Consider the following 19,797-nt stretch of genomic DNA (forward strand, 5'->3'; position numbering starts at 1 on the left):
ACCCTGAACAGATAAGGAAATAAAAGGAAGTTGTAATTGGCACTTCTGTACCCAGTAACTCCAGAGTAACTGGAGCAAAGAGCTCTTTCAGGGCTTTGCTTCCCAGCTAGACTACACTTTGGTTTGAAATGTAGCTGATTGACATTAATTTTGTGATATTATTTTCCCTAGAGAAAACAAATCAGAGCCTGGTTTGTCCATTGTCACAGCACCATCTAACTTTTTGTAAAGAGTTTACAAAGGTGTTGTCAGGAAAAACTACACCTTATTTGCTCAGAGCAGCAAGTAATTCATGTCATTTGTGATTTTATTTAGCTTTTATGAAATGAAAAATATTTCCTGCCTCAGATGAAAAGGCTAATATTGCTTCTTTAAACAGTCCAAAGCAAATAACCAAACAGTGCATGGTCTGTTGGCTGGCTGTGCTTCAGTAGGTTTACACAGCAGCTCTGGCTTTTCAAAATAAGTGTGCTTGAAGGCTATTGATACTACAGCTGGCTGAGACACGATGAGAGGGTAATTTACCTCATTGGTTCTTGCACTTTTCATTGGAGAAGATATTTGTAAATGTTATAAATACTTGCATAATTGAAACCCCCCTTTTCTTTTTGTCACATATTAACTGGTTATGAATGAAATGCTTTATTAATCAACAACTATTCAGTGGCATGAATTGTTAACTGCTTGCTAAGCCATCCTCATAGAGATGTGGTTCCCTTCTCAGGGACTGAGACATCCAGGCATTTCTCAGAGGCTACTCTGAGTTCAGGGTGTGACACTGTCACAGCCTCATGTTGGTGAAAGGCTGGGTGAACTGCTCTGGAAAGTGTTTGTTGGGAGAACTGTGGTTCACAGAAGGAGGGAGAAAATGGAAGAATTCTCTGTAGAAAGACTTCAAGATTTCAGATCCATACATTTCTTTGAAAATTTGAAAAGCTTCAGATTTGGAGCTTTTTGACTCCCTGCATTTAAGTAAATGCCACGATGACAGGTTACCTCATTTAGGAGAGAGAAATCAAAGGTTGAGAGAATGAAGGTTAGAAAGTGATTGGGAGTGAATGCTGCTGCTTGGGTGTTGTGACAATAAATGCTTTATAAATATTAAAAATCAGTAGGAAAAAACGAGCCAGATTTTCAGACCAGCAATTTTTTGGACATCAGTATAAAAGAGCACTGAAAAAATTCAATCAGAATATGAGGAAGATCCATAAAACCTGTACTGGAAAGCAAACTGTGCATAGGCCTTCACTTTCACTCTTCCCTGTAACTTCCACAGCGCTTTTCTAAGTGCCATGAGATTCTTAAGGCATAACTTGTCTGCAGCAGTTAATTAACAGAAAGGCAGAGGGCTGTGATTAGAATTTTCAGTTGTGTGCTCTGGAGAAAGTAATTATGATTAGAGCAGACTTGGTACTAAGTCGTATTAAACCTGTTTTGTTCAGGGAGTTACCACTTCATACCTTTTTCTGGAAAAGTTTCAAGTGACCTCTTTGCCTCAGACAAATGGTCCTGCTTGGAAAGGCAGATGCCTGGGCCAAAAAAAATCCAAGAGGGTTTATACCTCAGAAGTGATGTTGTGAAATTGCCTTGTTGGAGATTAGAGCACTTTCTCCTATCACATGGGGAGATCAGGTAATTCCCACTGATAACCTTGATGGGATTGAGAAGACTTTAGGGCTGACTGATTCTCTCCTTCAGCCTTGCTGCATTCAGGTAGATAATCTTACATTTCAGCAGAAGATTAATATTCTTACAGAACATTCTCAACCTGCTTTTCCATGTTATTGCCTGGCCAGTTCAACAAAATCATCCTCTGACTCTGTCTCTCCCCTAGAGTGGAACCCCTGTACTACATTATTTTTTCTTTTTTTCCACCTTTATTTTCCCCTCCCAGACCAGCTTCCTCAGAGTGTTGGTAAATACAAGATTTGTGCCAATGTCTGGAAAGATGTGCCAAACTTTCTCAGAGTGTTAAGAAGAGGAGAGGTAGGGCAAAAGGTGTATACTGTTTGTTTCAGAGAGCAAAAAGGGTCCCTTTACTGTGGGGCTTTCTAGGGAGGGGAAGACCTGCAGGTGACAGTTTGGTTTTAATACTTCTCAGCCTCAAAATCTTCAGAGCATTTCTCTACAAATGTGTACCCCTAAGTGTCAGAACCACTGTTTGATTGCAAACTCTGCTGTCAAGTTTCTGCTTGGAAGAACAAAAGAGAAACTCTGAAACTAGAGTGGAGTCACCTCTGAGCTAGCAGATGGGAAGGAGGAATAGACTCGTGGTCTCTTCTGGAGCTGCTTGATGTTCCTGGAGCTACTCCAGAAAAGTCCAGTGACTTCAGTCTGACACCACCCTGTCACTTGGATCTGAGTGAGGAGAGTTCCTTTCATGAGGAATTAGGAGGGAAAGTGTAAGTGAAAGCCGCTCTGGTAGCCTTCACATGCCATGGTTGCTCTGTGCCAGTGAGAGAGGTTTTGTGGCAGCTGCACATGGCAAAGCTCTGTCCTGCAGAGCATGATCAGCTTGACCCCCTTTAGAGCAGGGTCAGACCTGTGCTCCATCCTCAGGTGCTGATTACCTGTCTGGGGAGCTTTGTGTGCATGAGAGGCTATATGTGATGAAACTCCTGCAGGCTTTAGAGAAAAATCAATCACTGTATTGCCTTATCTCCTGTGCCATAAGGGGAGGCCTCTCTCCCTATGGTTTTGATGCCCCTGTTTTCCTTCACAGTTCCTTCCCACCTCAGGGTTTGTGTAGATTTCTGACATCCCACTGAAAATGTTTGGCCTCTCTTTGCCTCGGTGCTCCTGCAGACAAACGAGGTCACATTTCAGACCTTTTCTGGGTCAGTGTTTGCTTGTGCCCCCTCCTGCCAGGATGAGCAGGGTGGTTCCTGTGCATTTTGCTGCCCTGTTTGTGTTGTCTCCATACCTGACTGCTGTGCCATACTGCTCTCTTCGGTGGTGAGGGGCCCAAGCCACCATTCTTAAATGGTAGAATACACTACCAGCTTTTGGAAAAAGGTAGATTTTTTTCTCTGTGTGTGAAAACACAAAGCAGCATCTAGTGACAGAATGAGGGTTTTCCAAAACCCTGCAGCTCTAGAACAGTGAAGATTCAGCTTTTGGATAAAACCTTTTAAGTAGTTCTCCTCTACAGCCATCCACAGGTTCCTAGGAGCTGGAGAGGAGCAGAGCAGGCTCCAGCGAGCACCCAGTGGAAACAGGCTGTAATCGAGTCTGTTCATGCTTTGTGCTTCTGCCCTTTCTGACCACGGGGCATTGGCTGTGGTGAACAAGCACTTCTTACCAAACCAGTGAATCAGCTTTAATCTGCTCCCTAAAACTCTGGGCACCCCAGTTATTTCGTTATGCAACGAATAAATTTCATATAAGGTTAAATTTCCTTGGCCATTCCTGACCTCATTCCCATTGTTTCAGCAGTTATAGGTCAGGCTGCCCATGGGCTCCCCATTATTATTGCTTCTTTTGAGCTAGGGAAAATTGACAGATTAGTCATATTCTATCATAAGTATCTTACCGTGTCCATGTTTACAGATTTGTCATTAACACCAGGCTCTCGCGCACTTAGGGGTCTGGATAAAGATCCTACAGACTGTTTGCTTTCTGAGTCAGCTCATTTGATGGGGAGATTTATTCTTCAGGAAGGAAGTGAAATGTCTGTTGTAGAGATGAGGCATATATTGATAAATACTGCATTTTCTTTATGCAGGGAAAATTGAAGCATCTGGTGACGAAATATGTCCCATTAGCAAACTGGAGAAAAAAAGGGTTTTTCCAGCTATGTCATCCCTCACAGCCCATGCAGTGTCTGAAGGGCTGAGCTTGTCACTGTTTCCAGCTAGAAACAGGATTATTTGAAGTTCAGTCCTTCTAGGAAGAAGGAAGACTCTGATACCATCATCATCATAGATATTGGTGCAAGTATGACTGCGCCTGCCTAGGTTAGGTGTCACCCTCTATATTGGTTTAATCAATATGATTTACTGGGTGTGTTGCACCAGTGTCTAAGGGATCTAGCTGAAAAAAACCTCAAAAGCCTTTTTAGGCACTGAAGAGAAAGATACTGGGGATTTTTCCAGACACTTGATTATATTAAATTGAAACTAGCTGCTGCTAAATTTGAGCATTTCTTTGAAAGGTTCATTCAAAAAAACATATAAAAAGGATCAGAGTCCTTGGTTTTGGACAGCTCAAATAGAAAATAATCAATCTCTCCTCCCCAAGAGACCCCTAACACTTCCAAGAGATTATGTTCTGGGGGAATGTTTTGGCTTCTCCTGCTGTGGACGAAAATCCCCTTATCTTAATGTTGCCAAGTTGAGATGAGCCAGTGAGGACTGGACTCAAAAAACCATGAGTTTCATAAACCATGAGTTTTTATACTATAAACACATCTAGATATATGCAGAAAATAAATGACATAATAAATGATATGAAAAGATGTAGTTTTCTGCTAATAGAAATGTAGTTATTCTTCCAGTATGCACAGGAGGTTTTGAGAAAAGAAGGAATACGCTGCAATTTATTTTCACAGCAGAAATGCACTGCTGTTTTTAGTGAAGATCTCAATACATCTGCCCACCGTGCTCCTCTTTGGGACTACAACCTGCACGATGTGCTGTTGAGAATTTAGGACACTGTTGAGTACCCTGTAGCCTTGGAGACCCCTTTGCTCAAAGCCCCTCTGCTACGGGCCCAGCCCTCACCACCTCTCACTGCTGATGCAGTTTGCCTTCCCTTTCCCACGGGCAGAGTATGGAGCATTTTACAGGGAGTGCCCAAGTGTTGGGAAGCGCCTGTGTGGGCCGATGGAGGAGGACCCCCTCCACCCGAATGCTCGCTCCCCTCAGCCCCGCAGTGTGCAAATTTACGTTACCTGCCAAACCCCCAGAGTTACCCTCAAAAAGTCAGTCTCCTGTGACCCCTCTTGGGTGACCCTGTCCGGGTGACCGAGGAGGTGTAAATCGGGAGGCAAAGGGCTTCTTCTTGTGCGGGTTTTTCCGGGCTGCAGTGACGGGGAGCGGGTGGTGGCTGCGCCCGAGCATCGCTGCTCTGCAAACCGGGTGAACATCGTGGAGGGGCTCAACGCGCCCCTTTCCCAGCTGGGCCGGGCAGCGCCTCCCCCGCCTCCCCGCATCCCTCCCCTCGCTCAGGGGCGGCTCTCGGCCCTGCATAAAGCCGGCGGGGCCGGGCGCTGCCCTGAACCTGCCCGGCCATGCACCCCGCGCCGCGCCGCGCCGGATCCCTGGAGGCAGCGCCGAGCCCGCGGGACCCCGGCAGGCAGGTGAGGAGAGGGACGGGCGGGGGAGAGGGATGGGCACGGGGAATGTGGGATGAACACAGGTGAGGGGAGCAGGATGGGCACGGGGAGTGTGGGATGAACACAGGTGAGGGGAGCAGGATGGGCACGGGGAGTGTGGGATGAACACAGGAGAGGAGAGCAGGATGGGCACGGGGAGTGTGGGATGAACACAGGAGAGGAGAGCAGGATGGGCACGGGGAGTGTAGGATGAACACAGGAGAGGAGAGCAGGATGGGCACGGGGAGTGTAGGATGAACACAGGTGAGGAGCGGGATGGGCACGGGGAGTGTGGGATGAACACAGGTGAGGGGAGCAGGAGGGGCACGGGGAGTGTGGGATGAACACAGGTGAGGGGAGCAGGATGGGCACGGGGAGTGTAGGATGAACACAGGTGAGGAGAGCAGGATGGGCACGGGGAGTGTGGGATGAACACAGGTGAGGGGAGCAGGAGGGGCACGGGGAGTGTGGGATGCACACAGGAGAGGAGCGGGATGGGCACGGGGAGTGTAGGACGAACACAGGAGAGGAGCGGGATGGGCACGGGGAGTGTGGAATGAACACAGGAGAGGGAGCAGGATGGGCACGGGGATGGGATCCTCGCTGCCCGGCCCCGGGATCGGTCCTGGCTTGCGGAGTAAACGCAGCTTTTGTGGAGTGAAAGCTCGGGCGCTTCGCTGTTGCAGTTCTTGGAGCGAGGATTTGGGAAAACCGGGAGCTTTCTGGCCCCGGTTACTCGGAGAGCAGTACTTGGAGAGACCTGAGGTGCGGCTCCTCTGGCGTCGGTGGCAGCGTTCAGTGCCGCTGGGATTGGGATGGAGCTGCTGTTTCTGGATGTTAGAAGGGGAAAAATCTCAAAGTGCAAATGCAAGCATATGAAATTAAGGTAGAAGAAAAGCAACTTTTGGTGTACCATTGCTTAGGAGACAGAAGGTGTGATATAGCCCAGAAGAACTCACTCCAGGCTTTATTTATAAAACTCACTCCCTTTATTTACAATATTCCCCATTATAGTGGGAATTTGCTTAGTGCATCAGAGATCAGATAAAAGCAGCACTGGCTGCAGTTACTGATACTGTGCAGTTGATAAAGTCTGGAAAATTCCTTGTGAAGACAAGAATGCTGACAGTAAAGTTTCACAAAAATATTGCTTTTTGTATCCCTCAGATACTTGGAAGTCAAATAAGCTGCTCAGCACAACTTTTGGTTTGGTGTCTGAGAGCTAAATCTTAGGAAGAACTTTGGTGTGGCTGGAAAATGTAATGTGATATCTAGTTGTGGTCACTCTTAACATTGTGTGTTCACCCTTTCCTAGAAGTGTGTCAAAAGGACAGTGACAAAGTAAGAAGCTACTTAAAGGGAAAAGAATATAACATGCCCATTGACATTTTTTATTAATCATTATTAATGCCAATCAGTATAAGATATTTCAAAAAGAATTTTTCATCTTCAATTTATGAATGGAAATATGATTTTTTTTTTTAGGCAAATATGTTTGGATAATTTAAAACCCTGGTTATCTATTAATATAAAGATTTAAAGCACAAAATATGCACTCTCATATATCTTTCTCTCTCTGGACATCCTTTGGGGAGAGGGAGAAAGGGGAGATAATTGCTATGGGTCCCAAAAAGTGAAATCTTCAACTGGACAGCACCTAATTATCTACCTAAATAAAGGGCTTAGAATATCCCTGTGTCTGTGTGTTTTCATCAAGACTGAGTCAGGCTGGTGGAAAATCAGTTAATGATTTGCATCATTAATAAAAAACTTCAATGCAATATTAATTCCCCCTTCACCCTCCAAAAAGTTCAAATGTGTTACCATGCAAAGGAAAAGTTTCAGATTTTATTAGGGCTAGGTTGCTGAGTTACTGATAGAGGTTAAAATATAAGTGAAGCGCAGCCACAGGAGGAGAGGAATTGTTTCTGCATTCCCATTTTCTCCTGTTGCCTTGCACCCAAATGGTTGCTGCATTACTGTCTTCAGTTTCTTTTTTAATTAAAGCAAAAGATGTGCTTTGGTGTAGGGTTAAATATGCATATGGTGTGCATTTGGCATTGTAAGCATTTCAATTTCTCTTGTCCAGCTTGTAATTCCTAAGCTAGAGGTAATTTCTAGAACTTGATATAAGAACATTCTATGTTTTGTTGATTTTCTTCATTGATCTCTTAAACATATGACTTCATAGATGTTGTCACCTGATCCCAGACACAGTGCAAGTTGCAGCAGCAAAACACAAAAGAAGAGCATTAGTTTTTGGTGCAGCAGTCTGTCCCAGCTGTGCACCTCATAACATTGCATGGAACTGTGCCAAATCTCAAAAAGGCTGATCCAGGCTGAAGCCAATGATCCTCGATGTGGAGTCAAGCCAAGAGGCTGCATATTAGCCTCTTCTATAAACCAGTCCTGCATTTTTTGCCTTCAAAACCACCACCTAACTCTACTTGTAGTGGAAACTTCTTTGCTTCTCCTACAGCAGCACCATCTGAACAGGATTTGGCTCACACAAATGGCTCTCTGCACTTGAGAAAACAACCCATGGCCTGTAGGTAATCGTGGTGTTTGTAGCTTTTTATTTTCTTGAAGGCTTGAAGTGCCTTTGCTCAGTGCCTGTTCCTGGCTCTTGTAATGGTGATCTGACCCTGAAGTGAGCTGGGAAACCTGCAGGCTGCTCAGCTGAGCCCTGACTGGGCTTGCCACACACTGCCAGCAGAAAATTTGGTGTCTGGACTCAAGCTGATGGAGGTCATTGACTTTGGTGGATCAGAAACAGCGTGATGGCCTGACACTGTTGTCCAGGCTCATCATATTGTGGCAACTCATTAGAAGTGGGAACCCAGTCAGAAATCCAAAAATTTTTACTACATCGTTAAACTTGGAGAGACTGCATAAGGGAATCAAAGGAACTGGTGCATTTTGATTGCATTTTTGTTTTGCTCTTTTAATTGGTGAAAATGTCTCAAGATAGTGATATCTTTAAAGATGTGTCAGATCAAAAAATATTTCCAAATAGCAATAATGTGCCTTCATTGTTCCTCTCCTCTTTCTCGCTGACTCATTCAGAAACCTCTCCTTTTATTCTTTCTTTTTTGCAAGGTGTGAAGACATATGAGGGACAGCCTCTGCTTATAAGCCTTGTATTTTTTCTTTACTTTGCATTTTCCCCATTGTTTACTGTTTCAGTATTATCTCTATTTATGGCCTGGCTACATGTAGCTAAGAATATGATCTGTGATAGCTGCTGACTTCCACACAGTCAGGAATGTGTTCACTAGTGAGGTACCAAACCACATGGTCTGACAGTGTGGGGTGTCTGAATTTTTAGTGTGTGATTTGGGTGATTGTGCCAAGGGTTTGATTCACGAATTAGGGGACATGGCAGATGGAGCAGCTTGGCTGTGGTTGATCAGAGAGGGACTGTCTCTATAGCTGACAGATTCTGGTCAGCAAAACGTTTTACCTGCTTAGGTTTGTCTCCTAGCCCTATAGAAACAGTATTTTACAGTTATGTAACAAGAAAGTGATTTTTCAGTTCTGATCTACTGCATCCTGATTCATCTTTTCCTACCTGTGTCCTGCGGGATTTGGATTATTCTCTTTGCCGCTGTTCACTGAACTTGCTAACAAGTGGTTTTGTTCAATGTACTATTTCTGCTGGCATCTTATTGCTCCCCTTCCTCCCAGTAGCAATGCTAATTATAAACTATACATTGAAAACACTCCATGGAATGAATAAAGATGTCTATAAAATCATTCAGCTAAAAAAAAGATATCTTGGTATTTCAGTCTCTCACAAATTCTGTCTGTGACTAACTTTATTCCTATTATTGTGTAATAATTGAATTCATAATTTTCCTTTTGTGGTTGATCAAAGCACAGCATTACCCAAGACACCCTGAAATGTAAAAGCTTACACTTTTTGCATTTCTACCCATTCAAACAATTTTTTTTGCTTGTTTGCATCTAGTTAAATAAGTCAGCTTACATGATGATTGAAGATAACAAAGAGAATGAAGACCATGCATCTGAAAGAGGAAGGACAGCCATCATTTTTTCCTTGAAGAATGAAGTTGGAGGACTTGTGAAAGCATTAAAACTCTTTCAGGTATGTATGCTATAATCTTATGATCATCACAGCAGCTCTGCATTTTTAAATTGTAAGGGTGGTTTTGGCGCACATAAGAATTGATTACATCCATTTATTAAGGATGTGATTCTTAACCTGCCTCCCACTTGGCACCCAAAATTACCCACAATGGCAAGTGGTGCCTCAGAAATTAGATGATGGCTGGCTACAACTCTTATCTGCACTGACTAAACACTGAGAGAGGTTTGTCTTTTCCCCTGGTGACAAGAGGATTGGCACTCAATGGCTTTGCTGGGAATAAGAGGTGGTCTGAAGCCCCTGGTGATGGCAGGTAGAGACCTGGGGTGTTGCTCTGTACTCTGTGCAGTGCCCTTGCCACACTGCCCAGGCAGACTGAAGGTGGCAGAGGAGCTGCAATTGCACAGCTGCTGGGCAGGTGCTGTGTGAGGAATATGTGCAGCGCCTCTGTGCTCTGCTGTGTGGCTCTGCAGGCTTTAGCCTGGGGTTTTCTCAATGTTCCTATTATAAAACACATGATTAAATAATTCTTCAGATTAAAGAAAAGTGAAACAAATGCCCTGAAAACTACTGCTTTTAAATCCCTTGCTTGCTTGTGAGATAATGATATGGTGACTTGATTGGCATTTTGGTGAATTTTGCTAATCAGCTTCCTACGGGAAGGATAAAAGAAAAAGGTCTATGAATTTAAACTTCCTGACTGTGTCTTTATGTGCTTCCTGAATGTAAATAAAACTGAAAGAACACAGGTTTGCTTTCATTTTCTTCTGCATAGAAAATCAAACCTTCATCCCCTCCAATGAGCAAATTGCTATCAAGAGATCCAATTAACTTAAATAGCTTCATAGAGGTGGTGAATAGTTCATGGCAGTAGAATATTAATTTGAAAAACTATTTTAACTTTTAGTCAATAGTTTTTAGCCTATCTCTTTGAGAACATTGCTTCTTACCAAACAGGAGAAGCATGTAAATCTGGTACACATTGAGTCACGGAAGTCCAAGAGACGAAATTCTGAGTTCGAGGTCTTCGTGGACTGTGACAGTAACAGGGAACAACTGAACGAGATTTTCCAGCTCCTGAAATCCCACGTCAACATCATCTCTGTGAGCCCAACAGAGCATTTCATTCTCCAGGAAGATGGTAGGTACAAAAGGCAGTTCTGATGAAAATGCACTTCCAAATGTGTTGGTTTGACACCTTTTTATGGCCCCACCTGCGCTTGTGTCGTGTCTTCAGGCACCTGCTGCCAGGTACCAGTTTCTGTGTTATGTGTGAGTGTAGTCTGGCCTGAACCTGGGCGTTCAGGCTGTGTCAGGCTGCTGCAAATCATGTGTCTGCTGTCTGTGCTTCTGTCCCTTCCCAGCATAGCCCAGCTGGCACCAGTGGGAGCCCTGCATCCGTGCAGGTCAAAGCAGGCTGGCTTGTGGGCAAAGTCTGAGCGCAGGGCTTGAGTACACTACGATGGCAGAGGTGTGATACTGACAGACCCCAGTTCAGTTCAGGCACTGGGGAGAGTGCAAGATGGATTCTGCAATTTCCTCATTTAGTTCTTGATTTTGCTGTCTTTTTTACCCACTTTTAATCATAACTGGCTCCTTATATTAGTACAACAGAGGTGCCCTTTACTTTTAGATACTACATGTTGTGTTTACACCTTTACTTTTAATTAAAGAGATGCCCAAAGTTCAGGGCAGCAGGAAACTGGTCTGATGTATTTTTCAGTCATTGTGCTTTGGAAGGAGAGATCTGGATTTCTTGGATAAAATTGCTTACTTTAGCTCTAAGTAAGGGGAAATTCAATCTAAACAGTCTCCTGACCTTTTTAAGTAAACTGAAGAGCATTGAGATAGAAAAACAGTGTATTAACTGTATAAACTGCCCTGCCAAGGGCTTGGCAAAAAACTCTCTGAGGCTAAAAAAACCCCCAAAGTAGTTGGTTGCAAAACTGTAATGATGCTCCTCTCTCAGGCAGCAGGGACTCCTGTTCCTCCTCCCCCCATACCCCTCAAGGCAAAGCTGGATGCTTCCCATGTACATAACCATGGGGAAACATCCACTTCCCATGGTCAGCAAAGCGTGATGAGAGGACTCTAACCTGCTCCCTCTCTGCCAGGAACCACAGACAAATCACTTCTGTTCTCCTTTGCACCCTTTGTGCCCTCCAAGATTCCCAGCAGTTCTACACAGGGAGACCATGTCTCCGTGGGATCCTCTGGATGCTACTCTAACTACAGCAGAGAGACCCACGCCAGCTCTCCTTGCAGAGGCTCTGGGGCTGGCTGTGCTCTGCAGGCAGTCTGTGGCAGTGACCGAGGAGGAAGTGTGAGCTGGAGGCTGGTGCCAGATAGGCAGAGGCCTCCCTTGTCTTATTCATCCCCTCTAATTTATGGAGTGAGCTGTAACCGCCGTAGCCATAGTTGAAAGCAGCGCTTCCTCCCTCGGCGTGCGGGGCGTTATTAATAACCTTGTGGATTCCATGCCTTCCCCAGGCATGGAGAACGTTCCCTGGTTTCCGAAGAAGATCTCAGATTTGGATAAGTGTGCAAACCGGGTGCTGATGTACGGCTCTGACTTGGATGCTGACCATCCCGTAAGTACTTTTTCCTCCCTACGCCCAATCCATAGTTGGAAACGATACTTTATGGAGCTGGCCAAAAAATTGCAGCTTTTCCTTCTCCCTCTCCTCTCCCTCAATGGCGTCTCTGGGGGTCTGAGCCCCTTCTCTTGGGGATTTCATGTCTCTTTCTTTGCTCAGGAAAGACTGACCAAATTCAGTTCCTGTGCTTTTCTGTGGGGTTTACTCATGCAAGAACTCCAGGTCTGAGCCCCGAGTGGCTGTACACAAATTAAAGAAGATAAAAAAAAGTTATTTTGAGGCAGGGTTTCTTCCTCCTTTTTCTTTCTTCCTTACTGGAGAAACCAAACTGGTATTTGGGCAGTGAAAATGGGCAATTTGTTCTATAATTTTGAATAATCGTGCAAGTAACAAACTTTGTATAAATACTGATACAACTAAAATGAATCCTACTCTACAGAATATCTAGTTGCATAAATCAGCTGATTCCTACTTTGGAGTATTTGCTCAGTTCACATCTATTAAGCATTTCAGACCACAGTTTTGAGCTTCCTGCCCCCTCCTTTCATTCTTACGCATCATACTTTTCTACTCCCAACTGAAGAAATGTCAAGTGTCCTGTTTTAAATTGATTTATTTATTATGGCTTGGAAACTCACTGAACTGTGTTTTCCTTTCTCCCCACCAGGGTTTCAAAGACAATGTTTATCGCAAGAGGCGAAAGTATTTTGCAGACCTGGCTATGAACTACAAACAGTAAGCTTGAATTCTTGCAGAAGAAGCCTTCTGGGTGCTTTGAAATAACAGCAGAGTGGACTGGGAGGAGCTCACCTTCCTGGGCTCAGATCAGGCAGAGACATGCAGGCTCAGCTCAGGGATCAGAGCCAAGGAGGTGAAGGGAAGGGAGATGTAAGGCAAGATGAGAAGGTAGATTGAGGCAGCCTCGTCAGTCTGAGGCCGTGTGGCTTGGCCAGCTGCTCTGCAAAGGAGAGGGAGGGGAGGCAAATGCCACTGTACAGCCCAGTGACCACTGAGAGTAAACTTTCTCAGCAAATGTTAATACTTGAATTTTTCTTTCCTGGTTCAAACTAGCATGTGTGATGTGTAGATAAGAAGTTTTCTGTGAAAAGAAATTCTAAGAGCTTCTGTCTTTAGAGATGTTTTTTGGCAGGGGGTGGAGCTCTTAAAACAGTAAGAGATTCATAACCCAGTGCTGTAAATTCTTTCTAAACGTGATTTTCATGTGGCCTGACTGAATTTAGGTGTCAAGTTCCTCAACTGAAAATTACCTGGAAAAAAATCTGTATTTAGAGTTTTATTGCACTGTGTGTTTAATGCAACTGGTTACCACAGTCCCAAGCTGATTAGTGTTAACCTGTTGTTGACAGAGATTCCCTTGGGAAAGCATTTTCCATGCCAGTTCCCTGACTGGCAGTGGAAACGCAGCGTAACACTGGCCTTGCCATAATCCACTTTACCCAAGGTCCTGAGGACTATATGGGAAAGAGAGACTAGAATAAATATTCTCAGACAGGCACTGGTCTCCTCTGCACAGAAGCATGATTTTTACCTGATGTGTATATTTAGCTGCTGTCACACAATATTTTGTTAATTTAGGAAATTCTCTTTTCTTAAAACAAATTAAAAGGGTAATGGAAAATAATTGCAGACTTAGAAATCCAACATGGAAAAGGATGTGTTATCAGCTCCTGAAGCTGTGAAGAGATTGTATTTTAAACCTTACTCTTGGTATTAAACAATTAAGAAACTGTTTACAGGACCAATGCTTTAAGTGAGGTCTATGCCAAGATTCCTGGCAACTGGTAAAAGTGAAAAAAAGGCAAGTCCTTAGACTAAAAGCTTTCCAGGACATAGACCAGATCTCACTGTGTTTGATAGAATCTAATGCCAGGTGTCACAGTCATACAGGTGTTAAGTACTAATAGTAGATAAATGAGTCATCTCTTATTAGCCATTTTCTAAGCAGTGTCCTTTCTTCCTCTTCTCCTTGCAGTGGTGACCCAATCCCCAAGATTGAATTCACTGAGGAGGAGATCAAGACTTGGGGGACTGTGTACCGAGAGCTTAACAATCTTTACCCAACTTATGCCTGCAGAGAGTACCTGAAAAACCTGCCCTTGCTCTCCAAACACTGTGGGTACAGGGAAGACAATATCCCCCAGCTGGAAGATGTGTCCCGCTTCCTGAAAGGTAATCTGCTGGTTTTCTACAATTTTCTGATTTTCAAAATAAACAGAGGTCCACTGCAAATCCCACCATTTTGTAGGCACAAGGAAACATTCTTGATGACTTGTATTCATTCTGGTCCTCTAAGAGGCCTTTTGGCCATTGGTGTTTTAATGCATTGTGTCTTCAATGCACGCAGTGACGTTTGAGGGACAGAGTCTGAAAAGATTGTTGGGATGGGCTAAGGAGATACCTGGCTGTATTGTTGACTCTAGGCATGGAATCCTAGGAAATCCATTGGTACAGAGACAGGGCCATTTTAAAAAATGTTGCTCATACTCAAGCCTATGCCTAATTTTTCTAATTGTGCCTCTTTTTCCCATGCGTTTTTGAGCCAAGATGTGCTGTGGCTGTCAGCTCCAGCAGGAAAGCTGACAGCACTGTGCACCTTGTGCTAAACTAACACACAGCTTCTCTGGTCACTTTCAGAGCGCACAGGCTTCACCATTCGCCCCGTGGCTGGATATTTGTCACCCAGGGACTTCTTGGCAGGACTGGCATTCCGAGTATTTCACTGCACTCAGTATGTCAGACACAGCTCGGACCCTCTCTACACACCAGAGCCGTGAGTCATTTAACCTTGGGCTAGAATTTGTGAGGAAGTTTTGAATCTTGCTTGCCCAGAGCCAAGTTACTTAAAAGCTGTTCAAGAACACCAGCATAAAACTTATTTTTAAGGTGCTGAAGACTCAGCCTTCATGCTGAATGTAATGAATTTACAGCATGCTGGAGTGCCACCTTCATAAGTGCAGGATTTTCAAAAGTACAGCTTGTTATTGGAGATTTCTTCCTGATGTCACAGTGTGCAGTTAATATCAAGTTGCCTTACACATGGGGAGCTCAGACCTTAATTTGAGGCACCTTCATTTGAAAATCTGATTTTATGCACTTTATATAGGGTTGGTATGATCTGCTCAGTTGCTTTCAGAGAAATTGGTGATGTTGTTCTGTCTTTTGGTATTAAAGTTTAATGCAAGACATTGTATCTGGTCAGTGCTGCTGCTTTTTCACTTTGCCACAAAGACAAATAATGAGATTTCTTGTTTTGTTTCTTTTTCCAGTGATACCTGCCATGAGCTCCTAGGCCATGTCCCTCTTTTGGCTGAACCCAGTTTTGCTCAGTTCTCCCAGGAAATTGGTCTTGCATCACTTGGGGCATCAGATGAGGCTGTCCAAAAACTGGCAACGGTGAGCGTTTGAGTGCCTGAGGATTCCATCAAAGCCTTTGCGCTTCCCTAGGCTGATCCCATGCCACTGAATAAATTTGGAGCTTCATGTCAACATTAGCCACACCAGCTGCTAGGTCTTTGTGTTTCACTGGTCCCTGGATTTTAAAGCATGAAAAAAAATTTCCATGCTAGGAAAAAAAACACTTTAAAGTTGATATGATTGGTATTATTCTTCACTCTACTGTCAAGTAATGGTTCAGCTTCTAGTGGTAGATTGCTTCTTGCAGACTGAAATTTAATGGTCTATTTCTTTCAGACAAAGTCTTCTTTCTTCTGGGAACATGATTCAATGATTTGAAAGTGTTCTATTTCTTTAATGTGTAGAATGAATTGAAATTATATGGTATTGAATGTGGTGAGTGCTAGCATTAGATACTTTTCAGTCAAGAAATTAAAATAATATAAACTAATTTTCTGGATATCAGTCTCTGGATGTCTTGGCAGGAGTCTTTTAAGATTAAAAGTAGATTTTGATGAAAAATAATCTGTGCCAGTTATGCAAGAACTAGCTTGCTGATTTAAAAAATTTCTTTTCCCATGTCATGTAGATAGTGGTAAAACTTGTGCTACCTTCAGTAGGAGCAGAAATAAGCCATCTATGAAAACAGTGTTCCTTCCTGTATAGCTGCAGAAATCCTGAAATTCAGCAAACAGAATGTCTTTAATTTTACAGCAGACTAAGCAAATGAGAAACAAACTGCAGTAGGCCATTCTCACTCACCCAGAGATCCTCTCTATCCAGTGATTGTTTTAAGCTGAGGCTGTGATTTCATGTCAGCATTTCTCAAAACAGATTTACACCTCAATGTTTGCACTGGCATTAGCATCTTCCAGCCCATCTGGGTGATCTGTAACATCCACCTTTCTTATGAGAAACATGCCATCCTGTGGTTCTTCATCCTTCCATTCTTGCTTTCCTCCTGTGAAATGTCCCAGGATAACTGAGTGATAACTGTCTGATATTTGTAACTATTTGATGCTGCCTACAAATAGAAATGCTTCCATCTAGTTCACCACAGCATTTTTGATGAAGGCTGAATTGTTTTACTTCCTTCTGTGTTTCAGTGCTACTTCTTCACAGTAGAGTTTGGCTTGTGCAAGCAAGAGGGGCAGCTACGAGTTTATGGGGCTGGCTTGCTCTCTTCCATTAGTGAGCTCAAGGTAAGAATGGCTACTGCTTGTTTGCCTCTTTTCTTTGTGCCTCATTATTATTGCCACTGTTTCCCCCTGGTTTTTATGAAGTATAATTTCTTGATGTTACAGTCCAGGTAACTATTTTCAGATCAAAGCTTTGCTGGTTTAACCAGATTCTGAAAATATTGCTCTTGTTTATACACAAGCCTTGTGTCTGTGGAGTCCCTTTTCTCACCCAAACTGGCAGAATATGACCATTCAGAATAATTCAGTTTGTTAGGCTTTAATTACTGTTCATCTGCAGATAAAAATTCTAAGGTGAGATGCATGAAAATCATCTCATATAATCCTTTTTATTCACTTTATCTCATGTCATCTTCCTCTGGATTCTTTGGATGGTGATGTTCCTCTGACCCATGGTAACACCTTACCAGCACTCACTCTCTGACAGCGCCAAAGTCAAACCTTTCGATCCAAAGGTCACCTGCAAGCAAGAATGTATCATTACAACTTTCCAGGAGGTTTACTTTGTTTCTGAAAGTTTTGAAGAAGCAAAGGAAAAGATGAGGTACAGATTCTGCCCCCCTCCCCACCCCCTTTCTTTTTATAAAAGCAGATTTGGTTTTATATCTCTCTGTAGCAGCACGAAACCCTTTTAGTCTTATCACAGTTTTGGAGCTATTTTTCACAGTAAAGGAATTTTGGTTAGTATTTTCTTGGTTTTTCAAGTACTGGGTGGGAGATATATAACAATTAGGACTATTTTTAAATACTTTAGAAAGGCGGGTATTGATACTGGCTGCACACAGAGAATGCATTTGTGGTTTATGTCTTGTTTACAACACCGTCTTTGGATATAACACACTATTTTTTCTTTTTTTTTACCTCAATAGAGAGTTTGCAAAAACCATCAAGCGCCCCTTTGGGGTGAAGTACAACCCCTACACTCAGAGTGTGCAGGTCCTGAAGGACACGAAGAGCATCGCCAGCGTGGTGAATGACCTGCGCCACGAGCTGGACATTGTCAGCGATGCCCTCAGCAAGATGGGCAAGCAGCTGGAAGTTTAACATCCTGCCAGCACTGGGCTGCCAGCCAATTCTTCCCTTTCCCCACTGATTTCTTTCTAGGCATATCATGTGTTGCATGCAGAACTCACTCCTTTGCACATGGAAGAGTGAATGGCCCATAAGAATATAACAATTTTATCTTGTTGGTCTCTGTAAATTTCCTCACATAAATGCATTCCTCCAACCCCCTTAGGTAAAAAAGGTCCAGAGTTGCCTTTTAGAAGCTTGTAGGGGAATGGAGAAATTGTTAGACTGGAGAAAAAGTATGCTCTGTGGGTCAGATGCTGCAGGAGGTGGCTTATGAGGCAAAAATTGAGTAATTCACCCTAGGGAGAATTCCATTCCTGACTCCAGCACTCTGTGCTACTGACTGTATGGTGCTGAAGACTTAGTGTAGAAGCTGTGGTAATTCAGTGTTTCGAAGCCTGTGCTACTAAGTTTGAGACTTGAATGATTACAATGCAGGCATCAGGACACAAATAGCTGGAGGTTCAACATGATAAAAGGGAGGGGTCAAATCTTGCTTTCAAAGGGATTATTCTTGCCACATAGAGTTGCAAATGTGATGTTTGGCATGCTTCTAGTATATGGCAGAGATACAGCTGTTGCATGAAATCCTAATTACGCTTATTTTAAGCCACTTGGTATTGGCTGAGTCAAGATTTTTGGTGCTGTCCTTGATATTGCACCTGAGGGAAGACTTCTCTTACAGAGATACCATTTGCCTTTTTCCTGACTGAATTAATTTAGCAAAAAATACAACAAGCCATCAAGCATTGATTTAGCATAAAGCCCAAAACCCCTTCCAAACTGCAACTTCATATTCAAAATAGCTTGATTGGCTCTAAAATAACATCAAAGTTTAAAAAAAAACACCCAAAGCTCATAGACCAGTGTACTTTATGTAAAAATAAATATCCTGTTGATTACTCAGTCACTTTTTTGACCTGCACAAACTGCCCAAATATATGTTTAGTTTCTTCTTTACCTGATCTGAACACCTTCATTCCCTATCTATCAAATTATAACTGAAAGGCCCAAGCATTTAATAGGAATTCTGTGGCTATGAAGGCAAGAAACTACCTTGTAGTGTAAAGCATACCTGATCCCAAAGAGCACTTTAGAAGTGTAGGGAAGCAGTGTCCTGCTGAATTGTCTGCACTGCACAGTAGCAAACTGCCTGTGTCCAGAGTCCCACAGTTCCAAGCACCTTGCAGAGCTGTGCAAAGCTTCTGCTGCTCCTGTTCTGGCATGGACATGTGCAGGATGTGAGACATTTGAGTGGGGGATCTGTGATATGCAGGCTGTATTTAATAGGGGGGATCTGTGATGTGCAGGGTCTATTTAACAGCACCCTAGGCACTGTTTTTTTGTCATACGTAGATCTTATCAGGAAATCCAGAAAGTGTGCTGGAAGAATGGTCTGAAATCTTAAATACACTGGAGATGCTAGTCCAGGATTTTGAGAACTTGAAAGGACTTTCATGAAACCTCTGTGCTTGAAAATTAGCTTGAGTTTCATATGCTTTCTAGTAAGGCACCTCTGCTCCATAAGCAATTGCCAGGCCAACCTTTCCAAGAATACTCACTGTTTAAATCAAGACTAGATAGATTTTTCTGTGGCTATTAACCCACTATAACTTTGTTTTAAAGAGCATTTAAAATATAGAATTATGGTCTACGACATTTATGGCTTACATTGTACTTAATTTAAAAATAGGTTTTAGGAACTTTGTCTTTCTAAAGAAGAAACCTTCCTCTGAGTGAGTAGTGAGGGAGGATCTGTTTTGTCTGCTTCTGTGATAACAGTTAACATTCAGCGACAGTTTTGACAACATTGGATTTACGATGTTGTTGAAATATACATAGCTCTGCGTTACTTCAAGCCTTGTATACGTTTCAAGTAGGAGTTCTTAAACTTGTTAAAGTAGCACCTGCTTTCAAGTACTTTGTAAAAAAAGCAGTTGTATCTTTATTTGCCTTTGTGTAGCAAAAGAAAAAGTAAACTGCTAGAACGATGCACTTCCACCGCGCTAACAACGCGTATGTTTAGCTTCGCCCACCCAAACCTTCGGTAAAACCATGATAATTTAAGTACTTTAAACCATTGTGCAGGCTTAA

General features: G+C 43.1%; 1 protein-coding gene across 2 annotated transcripts; it reads left to right on the forward strand.

Annotated features, from left to right (window-relative positions):
• Window positions 1–5,230: 5,230 nt before the first annotated feature.
• On the forward strand, window positions 5,231–17,676 carry TPH1 (tryptophan hydroxylase 1; the record flags this gene model as incomplete). Of its 2 annotated transcripts, none has more annotated exons than XM_084208065.1 (11): window positions 5,231–5,343; window positions 9,285–9,422; window positions 10,380–10,563; window positions 11,913–12,013; window positions 12,687–12,754; window positions 14,013–14,209; window positions 14,675–14,810; window positions 15,307–15,433; window positions 16,540–16,635; window positions 17,043–17,176; window positions 17,502–17,676. In XM_084208065.1, the coding sequence occupies 11 exons, from the start codon at window positions 5,329–5,331 to the stop codon at window positions 17,674–17,676; spliced, it is 1,371 nt and encodes a 456-aa protein (XP_084064191.1). The 2 variants fall into 2 exon arrangements, with proteins under 2 accessions (XP_084064191.1, XP_084064192.1); XM_084208066.1 differs by having other exon boundaries at window positions 5,231–5,299.
• Window positions 17,677–19,797: the final 2,121 nt, after the last annotated feature.

This window comes from Fringilla coelebs, assembly GCF_963513975.1.
Source record: "Fringilla coelebs genome assembly, chromosome: 6".
NCBI lineage: Eukaryota > Metazoa > Chordata > Aves > Passeriformes > Fringillidae > Fringilla > Fringilla coelebs.